Source organism: Orycteropus afer, unplaced genomic scaffold (assembly GCF_000298275.1).
Source record: "Orycteropus afer afer isolate SDZICR_OR568_19922 unplaced genomic scaffold, OryAfe1.0 scaffold00040, whole genome shotgun sequence".
Taxonomy (NCBI): domain Eukaryota; kingdom Metazoa; phylum Chordata; class Mammalia; order Tubulidentata; family Orycteropodidae; genus Orycteropus; species Orycteropus afer.
The window spans coordinates 2,216,102-2,230,983 of record NW_006921627.1 but is presented as its reverse complement, the minus strand read 5'-3'; the positions used below and the strand labels follow the sequence as shown (position 1 = coordinate 2,230,983).

At 44.3% G+C, this 14,882-nt stretch overlaps 1 protein-coding gene across 1 annotated transcript in view; it reads left to right on the top strand.

Moving 5' to 3' along the window:
• CACNA1C (calcium voltage-gated channel subunit alpha1 C) overlaps positions 1-14,882 on the top strand; it is an 806,686-nt gene that overhangs the window by 679,058 nt on the left and 112,746 nt on the right. The window contains exons 23-28 of the mRNA XM_007937025.2: positions 250-357; positions 2,469-2,521; positions 2,841-2,987; positions 4,490-4,691; positions 6,262-6,420; positions 7,063-7,173. Of these exons, the coding sequence (XP_007935216.1) occupies positions 250-357; positions 2,469-2,521; positions 2,841-2,987; positions 4,490-4,691; positions 6,262-6,420; positions 7,063-7,173 (780 nt within the window). The remainder of the gene's footprint in view (positions 1-249; positions 358-2,468; positions 2,522-2,840; positions 2,988-4,489; positions 4,692-6,261; positions 6,421-7,062; positions 7,174-14,882) is intronic.

Here is a 14,882-nt window from a genome sequence, read left to right as displayed (position 1 = left end):
AATGGGAAGTTAGCAGGGCTCTTTATCACTGTTATCACCTAGAATCCAGCAGGACTTTGAATTTCATTGGCTTCTATCACTCATTCAATGTACAATGCTGGGAAACTTATTTTGCCTTTTTTGAGGCTGATTTCCCCCAACTGTGGCAAACGGGGTGCCTCCCCAGAGAGGCTCATGGCTTGAGCAGAGGAGGCTGAGGCTGCAGGCACGTCCTGAAGCCCTGCCTCCCCCTTCTCCCTCCCACTACAGCACGTGGTTCAGTGTGTGTTTGTTGCCATCCGCACCATCGGGAATATTGTGATCGTCACCACGCTGCTGCAGTTCATGTTTGCCTGCATTGGGGTCCAGCTCTTCAAGGTAAATTCTTGGCCCTGATTTGTGGTCCTGCTTCCTTCCTCTCCTATCAGCATTCCCAGGGAAGGTGTCTTGGTTTCCTAGGGCTGTCATAACACAAATATCACCAAACGGGTGGTAACTTTGAAGAACAGGAATTTACTGTCTCACAATTCTGGAAGCTACAAGTCCAAATTAGGGTATCAGTCATGTCAGTTCCTTCTGGGGGTTTTTGAGGCCTGCCATCAACCGTTAGTGTTTCTTTGCTACTTATAGGTATAGGTATGTCTGCCTGTCATTACATGGCATCTGTCTTCCCCTATATATATCTATTTCCGTGTCTGTCCTTCTCTTCCATGAAATGCCATTCAGAAGGGATTAGGTATAGGATTCACCCTACTCTGATGTGACTTTGTCAACTGATAATAGCTGCAAAGAAAATCCCTGTTTCTCTAAAGGTCACATTCACTAATACAGGGGGTTAGGACTTCAACATACCTCTTTGGGAGATATAAGTCAATCCATAACGGAAAAGAACTGGAGTGCAAAAAAGGTCATAGGGGGAGGTGTCCTCGGACCTCCTGTAACTTCACAAGGGAAAGGAGGAACCAGAAAACATCAACAGGCCCAAGGTGATTCCTGTGAGGTAGAAGTCAGACATGCCACCACCCTCCAACCTTTTTACCAATTGTGATACCAACCATCCCTTCTATGGCCCTCTCTACTTCACTTCTGGGTGCCACACAGAACTCACAGACAGTACTCATGATTATTGGGTTTATTAGGGAAGTAACAGGTTATGATTCAGGATCGGAAACACTCAAGATACAGTTCTTCAAACAGGACAGCTTCTTCTAAGCCATGCAGCAGGCACACTTCCCTCTGGCCTTGGCCTCTGCCCTACTTGGGCCAGTGTTCAAAGTTCTCTTAGGTCTGCCATGCCCAGTCAAGCACCCCACTCTGCCAGCAAGCCTCCTGCCCAAAGACACTCAGCTTTCTCACTCCATGCGCTGAGAAGCCCGCCACTCTGCCTTATGCAGATCTCTCGGTTCTGCTGCCGCCATCTCTCTGCTGTCTCTCTCTGCACAGGGATCTCAGGTCCAGGCATGTGCTCCACTCCTGCTTCTTCTCTCTTGACAGTGGTGAGATCCCCCTTTTCTGCCTCCGGGAGGGCTCATTTTAAGCCCAGCAAGATGGCAAAACTGACCAATCTCCATGTTAGGGTTCCATATACCTTATTTCCGTGGTCCCACCCCCACAAGGATGCCATTTACCTTATTTACATTATTAGCAAGCTATCCAATCCCCTTGGTGGGTCACAAGGCACCTCACATTTGCATAATCCAACCCAGTCATCTCATGGGAGTCAAAAAGACTAGAAGAGACATTTTAAGTAATTCCCTGCACCACATGGAGATAAGACAAAATAAGACAAAAAAAAAAAAAAAAAGGAGGGTGGCCTCCAACCACAGCCCTATACTCACCTTCCTAGACACAGAACAGTTTGGAAAGAAGCATTATGCCACCAGGCCAAAGGCCTCTTCCCTCCTCAGCTTTGCCTACCCTATAGGGCCCTGCCCTTCCTTCTAGCAAGAGAGAGAAGATTCCATGCTCTGAAACCTTCAAGTCAGTCACCTGATTAAAACCTACAGCAGTTCCCTGTTATCAATACCATCAAGTCCACCCTTCTCCACCTAGCTTTCAGGCACCCTGCAGCTGCCCAGGTTGTCTCCCACTACATCCTGACCAGACCCCTCAGCCACAATGCAGCTACCATCCTCCTTGATTTCTGCCTTATCTTTTCAGTTCTGCTGTTCTCCCACCTCACTTGCCTCCATATAACCTTCCACAGATTTCCTCCTACATCATTCATTCCTCCAAGCCAGCTCACAAGACCTTCCTAGAGATCCCAGCTGTCCTGGATTGGTGCTCACTTTTTTCTTTGCAGCACTGAGTGTCTTCATTCATTGATTGTTTATATATGTGATTCATGTCTTCCCTTATGCTCTCCTTAGGCTTTTTACCCCACAGTCCTAAGCACATTGCTGGGCTATATAGATACTCACTAATTTTTTTAAAAAATTGAAGCATTGATTAATGACTATCTCCAATCATTCTGTTCTTCTGTCTTCCAGGGAAAGCTTTACACCTGTTCAGATAGTTCCAAGCAGACTGAGGCAGAATGCAAGTGAGTACAGACTGGAGGGCAGTTAGCACCAAGGCTGGTTAACTCTGGGAAGCTGGTGACCTGGTGTGAGAGGAAGGACAGCCCATTCTTTCTCAGATACCAGTGGCAGCTGGATTTTTACCCATATGCAATCTGGTCCTTTTGATATGACATATAATATTATCTATTCCTGAAGGTTCTACCCATGAAGCTGGCTAGAATTGTGAGATTTAAACAACCAGTCCCATCCCATCCTACCCAGAATGCTGGGAGTCATTGTTGGCTTGCGTATGAAGGAAGATGGGAGACCCCAAAAGGAACCCTTTCTCTCCTTTCTCAGGGGTAACTACATCACGTACAAGGATGGGGAGGTTGACCACCCCATCATCCAGCCCCGCAGCTGGGAGAACAGCAAGTTTGACTTTGACAATGTTCTGGCGGCCATGATGGCCCTCTTCACTGTCTCCACTTTTGAGGGATGGCCAGAGTAAGTATGCAAACCAAGGATTTACCCAACCTGATATTAGAAGGCCAAGTTATTGACCTCTACCCATTTCCCAAGCTTTGTTAATGTCCCTCACCCCTTCCCAGAGGTCATACCTGTGTCCTTCCCAGGCAATGAAGGTTTATTTCCAGAACAACTATAGTTCATGGTCACTGTTGAAACAGACTCTTCTTTTTCTAGAAGATGTCAACATTTTAGAAATGCCAAGTAAAACTGAGCTTCTTTTAGCTCTCCTTTCTACCCTCAGTGTGAATTATAATAATAGGACCCTCTGTCATTACATGGCATCTGGGAGTGGCATGTAGAGAGAATTTCCCCAGGCTCTTTGATCACCAAAGGATCCAAGATTACCACTCCTAATATCCTTCATTGTGGATAAAGAGGGCTGAGATGTCTCTATTTTATTAGACTCTGTCCTGGTCTCTTTAGAGAGAGCTTTGTCTATATTTGCAGTGGAAAGTAGGGAAAGGATGAAAGCCTGTGTTTATGTTCCTCTGCAGAGGCAATACATTCATACCAAAGACCAACCTGGTCTGTGTCAACTTTACCAGGCAACTTGTCCATCAGGTGCCCCCTATATTTTTGTATAAACACTTGCTTCCCTCCACCAATATTTGGTCCAGTGCAATTATAATATAAAAATTCCAAAAACTCGATAAGTATTTCCAAGTCAACAACAATGCATGGATCTTAAATGACAGTATCATTATCAAGTGGTGAAATATGGATGACACCTAAAGAATAACTAAGCCCTGTAGAGTTACAAAAGAAATGGAGGAAATAATCACTGCCTACAAAGAATAACAGGATTGATGGAGTATATCATCCAGGCTTAAATGAGTAACACACATGTGTAAACTACCTAAGTATAAAACCAAACCATCGTTGATGGTCTAAATGAGCAAGGGTCGTGAAAGTGTTATCCAAATTGCTACTTGCTCTCCAATTTATTTTATGTGTATTCTAAGCAATCTACTTCCATAGTGATACTGCCTGGAAACCCAAGGAGGGGTCGCTATGAGTCAGGTCCCACTCGGGTCCCACTCGTCAGCACATAACAACAACAACAACAGACTAACCTCTCTGAGTCCAAACCAAGTTTGCAGAATGTTCACTATTTATCAATATTATCGATATTTGAAATCAATATGCATGACTCATGTTACATTTAAATAGTTCTTGACAATTCCAAAACTCCTTCATATACATTATATCAACTGTCCTGGGAGTTAGGAAAGTCTGGAGTTAGTGTCTCCATTTTCCAGATAAAGAATCTTAGACTCAAAGAGGTTAAGTGATTGGCTCAAGGGCACATAGCCAGTAAGTAACAGAGCTGTGATTTGAACCCAGATCTTTTGACTCCCAGCCTAGAACTGTCTTCTGCACTCCTGATCCTAGGGACCCCTAGGAGCAGCAGTGCCATCATTCCACAGAGGTGACACTGCTTCTCCAGTTCCCTCTGTGGGACCTGTTTCGTCCTCTAGGCTGCTATACCGCTCCATCGACTCACACACAGAAGACAAGGGCCCCATCTACAACTACCGCGTGGAGATCTCGATCTTTTTTATCATCTACATCATCATCATTGCCTTCTTCATGATGAACATCTTCGTGGGTTTCGTCATCGTCACCTTCCAGGAGCAGGGGGAGCAGGAGTACAAGAACTGTGAGCTGGATAAGAACCAGGTAGCTTCCTAGGAAGGAGAGGAGCAAGGAGGTGAGGAGGGAAGGGCCCACATAAAGAGTGATGCAGTCAGAACTGCGGCCTACTCAGAGGAAAGGCTATAGTCAGGGGAGAGGTCAATGCACATACATAAGATTATCTATTCTGCTCTCTGTCTTCTTGAGTAGCCTGTGCAAAAGAAATGCAAACCCCTGGAAAGTCCAGGTTTGGCAAATGTATTCATTCAACAGGTACTGTTTAAGCATCTGCTTAAGGAGATTCTGATGGGCTCTGAGAAAAAAAACAATAACTTATGCCCTCTGTAGAAATTAACAAGTTAGAAGGTGCTCAGGTGTGTTTGCACAGTTGCTGAAGAGGAAAGAAACTAGAATCAAGGGAGGGGAAGAGCTTTTGGAGTGAAGAAAAAGAGCAGCTTTAGAAAACCACTCTTAAATAGTTTCTTAAGTAAAACACACAAGGCTGTGCATGAGGTGGGGCAGGACAGGATTTAAGTAGGGCAATATGGTCATGTTCTTTTAGGCTATGAAATCCCAGCTTCTCAGAAAAAAGAGCTGGGAACTCCATCAGTGAGGAATGAAGCTGTTAGGGCGGGATGTAGGTGTGGTCATGAGGCTAGCTAGGTTCCCCGTGGGAAGACTCCACGGGAACATATAACCCTATCTTGAAGACTGCAATGGGAAGGAGCATGATACAAGGTTCAGCTCCACCACATCTAAGCTGGTTGAACCCCTCATGAGTTTCTATGTCAGCATCTTAGGTGTAGACTCATAATTCTGGCTGCTATGTGTACTTTGCATCAGAAGTAAGATAGGAAACAGGAGCAACACAATAGTATAGGTGAGAGAAAACGAAACCCTGAATCAGTTCAGTCATATTAGAGATGGATATGAATGGAAAGAGGTGAAATCAATAATGCTTAGAGATTAAATGTGGAGGCTGAAGGTAAGAGAAGAGGCTGGAGTGACTCTCAGGTTCCTGATTTGGTGCAGAGAAATGAACTTGATCTTGCTAGAGCACCAAGAATCTAGTTAGCCTAAAATCTTACCCCTATCAAAGAGGTGTGTCTTCTGCCACGGGAAGCAAAAAGAACAGAAGGGCTTTCCTCTTCTTGTGGGTTGATTTAGATAGGAAGGAAATACTGAGCAAAGAAGTGTCCCAAAGACTCTGGGTGTTGGACATGTAATCAATGAGAAAAACAACTATCAGTCCATCAGTAAGTATTTATCAAATGCTGTCTAAATGCTAAGCATGATCCCAAGCATTAGTGGGTTGGAAGAAAAAGACACACATGTAGATTTTGCCTGCAATCTAGATAAGGAGACTTGACTAGAATGGATTATCTCCTTGATTAAGGGAGTATGGAAAATCACACATTTTTCCAAGTAACATCTCAAACCTGTAAGTGAGCTACAGGAGTAAATTATTTCTCTGACTTTCTGAGTCCCCTACCCCAGGGTGTGTAGTTTCATCTACATCCCACCCTCCTCTGCCATCCCCTTAAACATCACCCAGGTAACTGATGCCATTTTCTCCCCATTCCCCCACCCTACTCCTCCCATTGCCTCCCTCCAGCGACAGTGTGTAGAATACGCCCTCAAGGCCCGGCCCCTGCGGAGGTACATCCCCAAGAACCAGCACCAGTACAAAGTGTGGTATGTGGTGAACTCCACCTACTTTGAGTACCTGATGTTCGTCCTCATCCTGCTCAACACCATCTGCTTGGCCATGCAGGTCAGTCCAAGGGAGAGCCCTGGTGCAAAGTTGCCCTCCATGGAGAGAATGCTATGGAGGGATATGAAATCTATAAGATCTGTATGATCCCCTCTAATTTGTCCTCTTCATGGCAGCCAAGGGAGACTGAAAGGACAGTGTCCTCTTCTCCATGTTGGAGAAAGGCAAGTGTCACTTCTCATAGATGAGCTCCTCTCTGGGACCTTTGAAAGAATTTGTAGGATTTTGGGTTGATAAAACAGAGTGAGAGAATTAAGAAAAGAGGGTAAGCTTGACGTGTGCATTATTGCTAGTAGGGCATGGGGTATGGAAATTAGTTCTATATCCACCTGTCTTCAGGAGCTCTCTGGAATGTCAGGAGTCCTTGTAAAGTTGTCCCAACTAATCAAAGAAGGAGCACAGAACTCTGTAAGCCATCATTTTCAGAGGTGGCAGAGAAGGAATTAAGTTGTATTATCCTGAGTCCACTTGACTGCCCATGAAAGGTGGAGGCCTTGCCAGGGGTTTGTTTGAAGGAAGATCGCTGAGCTAATGGCCTCCAAAAAAAAAGCTGAACAGAGGTAGAGAGGAGTCAGAATATCCTTGCCTCATTTTTATAGTTTCTCTTTTCCCCACTTCTTTGCGATCTGCCCCTCCCCTCAGCACTACGGTCAGAGCTGCCTGTTCAAAATCGCCATGAACATCCTCAACATGCTCTTCACTGGCCTCTTCACTGTGGAGATGATCCTGAAGCTCATTGCCTTCAAACCCAAGGTAGGCCTCTGAGAAAGGGTATTAGATTGAATGTGCTGGAGAATGGAGAAGGGCGGCAAGAGTGAAAATATTGAAGGAAGGAGAATGAAGGGCAGAAATAATCAGTGAAAGGACTTCAATGTGCCAAGAGATGTTGATCAAAGCCAACACCTCAAAATAGAATCTTAACTCATGGTCTGGACCATAGCTAGGATACACAGACAGCACAATTTCTCCCATTCTGTCCTTCTAGCTGGTCCTTCTCTTCCCACTTCCCACCTTCCCTCTGGCTCATCCTCCAGTACATAATCTAGAAGAAACTATGCCCACAGTCTGGCAAACCAAACCTCTCTGTGCCCAACCTCTCAGACCCAATCAAGCCTCTGTGGTGCCCATCTCATCAACTGTATAGACCAATCTCATGTAAAGAAAATTCAGCTGGGGCTCCATTTGATCAGTTTCAGTATTCTGGATTCAGAGGCTGTATCACTCCTCCCTTGCACCTTTCAGCACCGGAAGAGCAGTAACCTGCAAATTTCTATACTTTGTTTCTCGTAAGCAGCTTCTAAACCAAAAAGCTCACTGCCGTCAAGTCAATTCTGACTCATAGCAACCCCTCCTTGGGCTTTCAAGGTGGTATCTCAACAGAAGTAAATTGCCCAGTCTTCCTTCCAAGGAGTGGCTGGTGGGTCTGAACCGTCACCCTTCTGGTTAGCAGTCAAGTGCCATAGGCACTACACCACCAGAGCTCTTAAGCAGCTTCTAGGGAAAAAAAAAAAAATGAGAGAAGATTGGAACTGTTGGCTGAATGAGGGTAGCGATAGTTGGATTCCATATCACTTTGCGTTTTCTGTGCCCTCCCTGATCAGCCTCCCCCACTTAGTCCTAGTTAGTGGAGCAGCACACTGGTTTGATCAGTACCTTCATCCCTGGGCTCTGTAGACAGGTCAGGGTCACTGGCCTAGGATCCACAACATGGAAAGCCACTTCTGAAGGAGGGTTTTACAGCATGCACCATCCCCTGGCTCATTCCACACTTCTGGGGAATGACAGATAGGAAAGGGTTGGTTCTAAGAGAACTGTGGAATTACAACTTGAGAAAAGCTCTCCAGCTTTCAGAACCTTCTTCCTTCCTTTGCTAGTTTTTCCAGATGTAACACAGATTAACTGAAGATAAAAATAAAAGGAAGAGTCACTGGTCCTGATTTCTATTTTTATTCAAAATTTTACTTGCCCTAGTATTAATTGCTGGTAGGAGAAGGGAAGTTGCTCCTTAGGTATTGAAACCATGTTAATTGACAAGCATATCTATCTCTTTTGAATTAATATTCACCTAAGATTTCTTGATATCATACTATGTGCTATATTTACACCATTGAATGTAATCCTAAAACACTATAAAAATAGGTATTCACATCCCCATATTAAGGATGAAGGAAGTAAGGCTTAGAGCAATTATGGACTAAATATTAATTATATCACTATTACTGGCAGGACTGGGGTTAGAATCTAGCACTACTGACTTTATACTCATGTATTTTCCACTACACCAAGCTGTTACCAAGCATCTTTCCAGGTCTGGTGCTCTACTGGATACTTTTCAGAAAGAGGAAAACCAGCTTTGGGGAACTTAAAGATAAGACAGACAATGTTCTTTTTTTTTTTTTTTTTTTAATTGTGATTTGGGTGAAAGTTTACAGAGCAAATTCACTTGCCATACAGCAGTTCACATACACTTTGTCTCATGACATTGACCACAGTTTACCACAATGCAACAGCTCCCCTCTCACTTCCTCCCGATAGTTACCTCTTCCCTGTGTCCATCCCTCCACATACTCCCACCCCCTGAGCTGTCTCCCTGTGCATAAGCAGCCCTTCTTTCTCTCATGATTGTTCTCTCCAGGAAGTGTATCTACCTCAGGTAAATGTTCAACCCATATGCCTGTCTTTTGTTTGGCTGGAAGCCACAGGTGTGGGTTCGATTCCAGACCTGAAGTGCAGCTAGGGGCCTAGTCTCAGTGGTTCTACCAGGCTCTTTGGACCAGCAAACCTGGTCCCCCCACACTTTTTTTTTCTCCAAATGATTTTGAGTTTTGTTCCACACTGTTCTCCCTCTTTATCAAGGATCTCCTACATAGATCCCCTTCCAAGTGGATGACAGTGGTATCCGGGCACCATCTAGTTCTTCTGGTCTCATAGTCATATAGGCTGCAGATTGGATGGTGTACCAGTTGCTAGGACTAATGGTTTCCATGAATTTTGGGTTTTCTTCGTTCTTCTTTGCTCTGGATGAGGAGAGACCCATCATTGCATCTAGATGGGAGCTTGCCAGCTTTTAAGATCCCAGTCGCTACTTGCCAAAGTAGGAGGTGGAACAATGTTTTGTATAGTATGTTATGCCAGTTGAGCTTGATGGACAGACAATATTCTTGCAATGCTGATTCTTCCTTTCACTTGTAAAGAATGCCAAGGAATCTTGGCTAATTTTCAGAGCATAAGATTCCTGAAGAATATCATTTGCTGATAATAGTGGTGTTTTCTTACCTCCCCCAGAGCAGCAAATATACTCTTTCTCTCTCCCTTCAAAACCCAGTCCCATTTAGGGACATACATTTTGTTCTGGCCTAGAAAGAATCACTGAACTATGCTGACCACATTCTACAGGGCCCACATATTTCTCTCCACATGGGGTATCATACCACGCCACTTGGCCCAGGAATACTGACAGGTTCACCACCCATAGCAGTATGACCGGGTGAAACTGGGAATGCAAGATCATTGTATTCATTATCATTGTTTTCAGTCTCAAATGACAGCCTCTCAGTAGGAAAACAGGCACCATTTTTGTCCAATTTCATGAGACATATGGTTTAAATATTTCAAAGCCTTGAATCATTCCACAATTGACTCAGATGTGTTATTAATGATGTCTGATGCAGTCTGCAGAGCCCTGCAGTGGACTTCCTGAATCATGGCTCATGAGCACAGGAGATGCTCATGAGGGTAGGTAAACCTACCTGAGGAAGCAAATGAAACTGGCACTCCAGGGGGCATAGCCTGAAGGATGCTAAATCTAAATCCTGAAGCTCTAAGAACAATCCAATTCCTAGCAAGTAACTAGTTGTGATGGTCTAAACCTTAAACTGCCTTCTAGCTTCCTTAATCCCTGGTTTTCTATTGTGAGAAGACTGGATAAAATTAGAAAGACTTTTCCAAGAAAAAAGAAGAGAGCTATCTTGAGGTCATTTGCATTTCAAACCCACCAGGGTCAATCTAAGGAGCTCTGGTGGTGTAGTGCCTAAGCCATTTGACTGCTAACCAGAAGGTTGGCAGTTCAAATCCACCAGCCACTCCGTGGAAAGAAGACTGGGCAATCTACTTCCTTAAAGATTTACCTCCTTGGAAACCCAAAGGGGGTCGCTATGGGTCAGAATTGACTCGATGGCAGTGAGTTTGGTTTAGGATCAATCTGTGATAGAAAGGAAAAGGGTTCTGTTTCATGAGTACTCCTGAAAGGGCTTCTAAATGAAGAGGTAAAGCTCACTGGCTCCAGATGGCCAAAGAAGGTTGACAAACTGGGAAGGGAATTGAAGAAAGCAGGGCTCCCTGGATTCTCATTAGACTGTGTTCTTCATTTAGAAATGTTTTTGCTGCTAGGTGCCATTGAGTCATTTCAAACTCATAGCGACCCTGTGTGCAACAAAAAGAAATACACCTGATCCTTGATCTTCCTTACAATTCTTGCTATGTTTGAGCCCATTGTTGGAGCCACTGTGTCAGTCTGTCTCATTGAGGGTTTTCTTCTTTTCTGCTTACCCTCTACCAAATCATGATGTCCTTCTCCAGGGACTGGTACCTCCTCATAACATGCCCCAAGTAAGTGAGACAAAGTTTCAACATCCTTGCTTCTAAGGAGCAACATCCAAAAAAATCAAGCTGAAAACCAAACCAAACTTGAAGCTCTGGTAGATATATCTAGCAGGATCTTCCCCCAAGAACCAATGGCTTCTAACATGACCTAAAAAATACAGAACAGCTTTCATATCTCACAGTCATTTCACTAGCGTAATTATTTATATATAAGTCAGTTTGCATTTCCAAGTATGAGCTATAAACTGAGAGTTAGGCAGCAAGGAAGATTGACATTAATCATAGCCAGGAAGAAGTTATCTGATATTATCTCTGCTTCAATTTTTTTCTCTATCTTCTTAATCTCTGTGACTGGTTGGCGGGTAGGCTGGCTGGCTGGCTGGCTCATTGGTTGGTTGAGTGGTTGGTACTTTTGTTTCATTCTTTCATTGTCTTCATGGTAATTGATGTTCCCAATGTCTGCATTTCTAGCCATCTCCTCACCACTCCATGGAAAATGAGTATACTCAGATAAATCCTGACCCTAAATACAATTGCCCCACTGTTTGAATTTATACCCTGCTCCAAACACAAAAGGGGTAATGTAAGCCAGCTTAGATGTAATCCTTTACCAAAACCTTTGGGATCTGTGGTGATGGTTTAAAAAGAGTGAGGCAGACAACCATAAAAACCAAACTCACTGCCATTGAGTCAGTTCCAACTCATAGTGACCTCCATTGGGTTTCCGAAGCTGTACATCTTTATGGAACCGGACTCTCTCATCCTTCTTATGTGGAGCAACTGGTGGGTTCAAACCATCAACCTTTTGGTTAGCAGCCAAATATCTTATCCACTGCACTACCAGAGATCCTTACAGCATAAATGACAGTAGTATGGATTTGAGCACCTAACAGCAAGACAGAGGAAGTTTCTTACTAACATTTGGAAGAATAATTGGAGGTAACTTGATGCTACCTGGGTACATGATTGTGCAGGACCAGGTTGGTCAGCATAAAAACGTTTGGTTGGAATGGGCTAAGAATAACTAAATAGCTGAATTGTCCTCCTATTATTAAATGAATTTTATCAATAAAAACAGAAAATAAAAAATTAAGATGCCTTTTACAGTCAACATTGAAAAATATTCAATGCGTAGAAATAAATCTAACTAAAAATGTATGAGAGCTCTACAGAGAAAACTATAAAATTTTATAGAGAGGAATTAAAGAAAACCTAATAAATTGAGAATATGTCATGTTCATGAATTTAAAGACTCGATACTGTAGAGGTGCTGTTTTCCCTCAAATTAAAATCCAAATTGAACTTTACTCCAAGTGAGGGTGCCAGGAGAAAAGGGAGCCACACAGCAAAACCTTTATGACCAATAGGATGACCCTGGGTAGTCCTAAGGTTTCAGTGCATTTAGAATCTCCATAGACAGGTGATGCAAGCAGTTGGTTCTGGGAGCAACGTCAATCACAGTTACTCTACTGCCCACTAGAGATTTCAGTACCAGAAAGAATGTCAGTTAGTAGTTGCCTGGAATCTGCTACTGATGGTGTCCTAGCAAGGGTAGTAAGGAGAGGGAGAGCGAGAAGAGGGATTGCAGGCTTCTCTTCCTCAGCAAAAGTGGCCTGCCCAAGAGGGTAGAACCTTACTCCAAAGGAAGGTTCCCAACAACCTTCTTTCCTGTCTTCCACACGGGTCATAGGAGGGTGATAACAAGGACTGCTATTTCTAGACTTACCTCATTCCCCTTGGCTAGAGGCATCCTTATTGGGCTGCTGCCCACTGAGGGAGTAGCCTGTACTCACTGCTTCTTAGTATCTTCCCCAAGGGGAGGAAGTTGGAGGGAATTTGACCCTGGCAGCAATCTGTGATCAAAGACTTGGCCTTCCTTTTTAGATTTTTCCCCAGCCTGAGAATAGTCCAGAGAGGGGAAAGGAACCAAAGTGAAAACATTCACTGACCCTCCTTGCCCCAGCTTTCTTGAATAATAGCAACTGATGCTTCAGGGCTCACTTTCAAGTTGCAGGACACATTAGAGCCCAAAGGCATTTGAAACCTAAGGGATGAAGTGAAGCCGATAGACCAGCACCATCCAACAGAACTACAGTAATAAAAATGTTCTGTATCTGTGGCTGGTGAGCCCTTGAAATATAGCTAGTGCAACTGAGTAATTTAATTCAATTTTACTTAACTAATTTATATTTAAATAGCCACAGTGGCTAGTGGTTGAGTTGATTCCAACTCATGACAACCCCATGTGTCTCAGAGTAGACCCCACTTCTTCACCATGGCATTCCCAGTATCTGGTATCTTCTCTCTACCTGCGTTGGCTTCTTCAGCACAGCTGCTCTGGTTTCCATGAAACCAGATGGTTTATCTCATTCACGGTACCCTTTCTCTAATGGGTAATTTTCTGTTGGATTCACATAGGGACACCCCTTCTGGTGCGGTAAGACAGTCTGTTGTTGTTCTTAAATTTCCAGTCCCAGTGTGGATTTTCTCCTAACTCTATTGGTTCATCCTTGGATTTCTCCAGGCCTTCTCAGGGGTAAGTGCTGAGATCCTTCCCCTGCAGATTCTTTCCCATCCAGCTCCTGAGCTGATACTAACTAAGGCAGGGAGTACTTTAGGAGCTTCCCACTCCCCGGTATGGTCTGCAATTAGTCTTGCTGCTATAAAGGGTATGCCTGTGGTGGGTCCTGACGCACCCAGCTACTCTTTCTCCCAAAAAAAAAAAAAAACTCATTGCTGTCGAGTCAATTCAACTCATAGAGACTCCTCCTTGGGTTTCTGAGGCAGTATCTCTACGGAAGTAGATTGCCCAATCTTCCTTCCAAGGAGTGGCTGGTGGGTTTGAACTGCCAGCCTTCTGGTTAGCAGTCAAATGCCTTAGGCACTGCACCACCAGAGCTTTCTCCCAGTCCTTTAGACTTCTGACTGGGTTTCCTAATGAGCATTTTAATGCCCTGGTGAAACTGAAATCTGAGAGCCCTAATTTCCTACCTGGTTCTTACCTCACCCTTACTCCAAGGGTACAGTAATTTGCCCTTGTACATCCCAGTTGCTGGTCAGGGACTTGCTAACTAATAATCTTGATGCCACTTCCAAAGTGGGGGCCAGTCTTCCAGTTATGTCATTTCCCCAGCTCCGTCTCTGCAGCAGCCTTACCCTGCCCACTAGCTTTTGTGAGGCCTCAGTATGCCTTGTAGCCAGTCATCTAAGTTATTTGGAGCTTCTTCTTCAGCCTGCCCCTGACCACAAAGAATTGGCCAATACTTTCAAAACATCAACTAACAATGGGGCAGTAATTTGACTGTCACTGTATTTCTCCTGCTTGGAGGCCTTTTTTGAGGCCACCATTATTTTTCAGGATAGAGGAAATGAAGACAACGAAGCCATGCCTTCTGCAAGAGCAGAGAGACAGAAAGAGGGTGAGGTTGTAGTAACAGAAGATGCTGACAAAGAACCAAGCTCCTCTATCTCTTAGCATATTGCCCAGAAGACTACATCAGTGGGCCCCTCAGCATTTCCCTTGCCTCAGAACTAGGAATGAGCCTTAACTAGCCGGTAACCTAGTTAACGAGATGCTATCAGAATCAGAGCTGCTCAGGACTGTGAGAGGTCAAATTCTCTCTCTTTGTTGGAACCACTCCCCACAGCATGGCACTGGGCGTTGCCTTGCTCAGGTCTCACCCATGTGAGCAACAGCTGATCTGCAACAGGGAGAGGTAGGGGATTCCTGAATGGTCCCCTTGGTGGTCAGCTCCATGAAATTCTTGAGCAGGGCCAGTCTGCTCTACATCTCAGTGGTCTCTGAGCCTAAAAGAGGGTCTTGCTGACCTTGGACTCTCTATATATGAAGGTAACCTTCC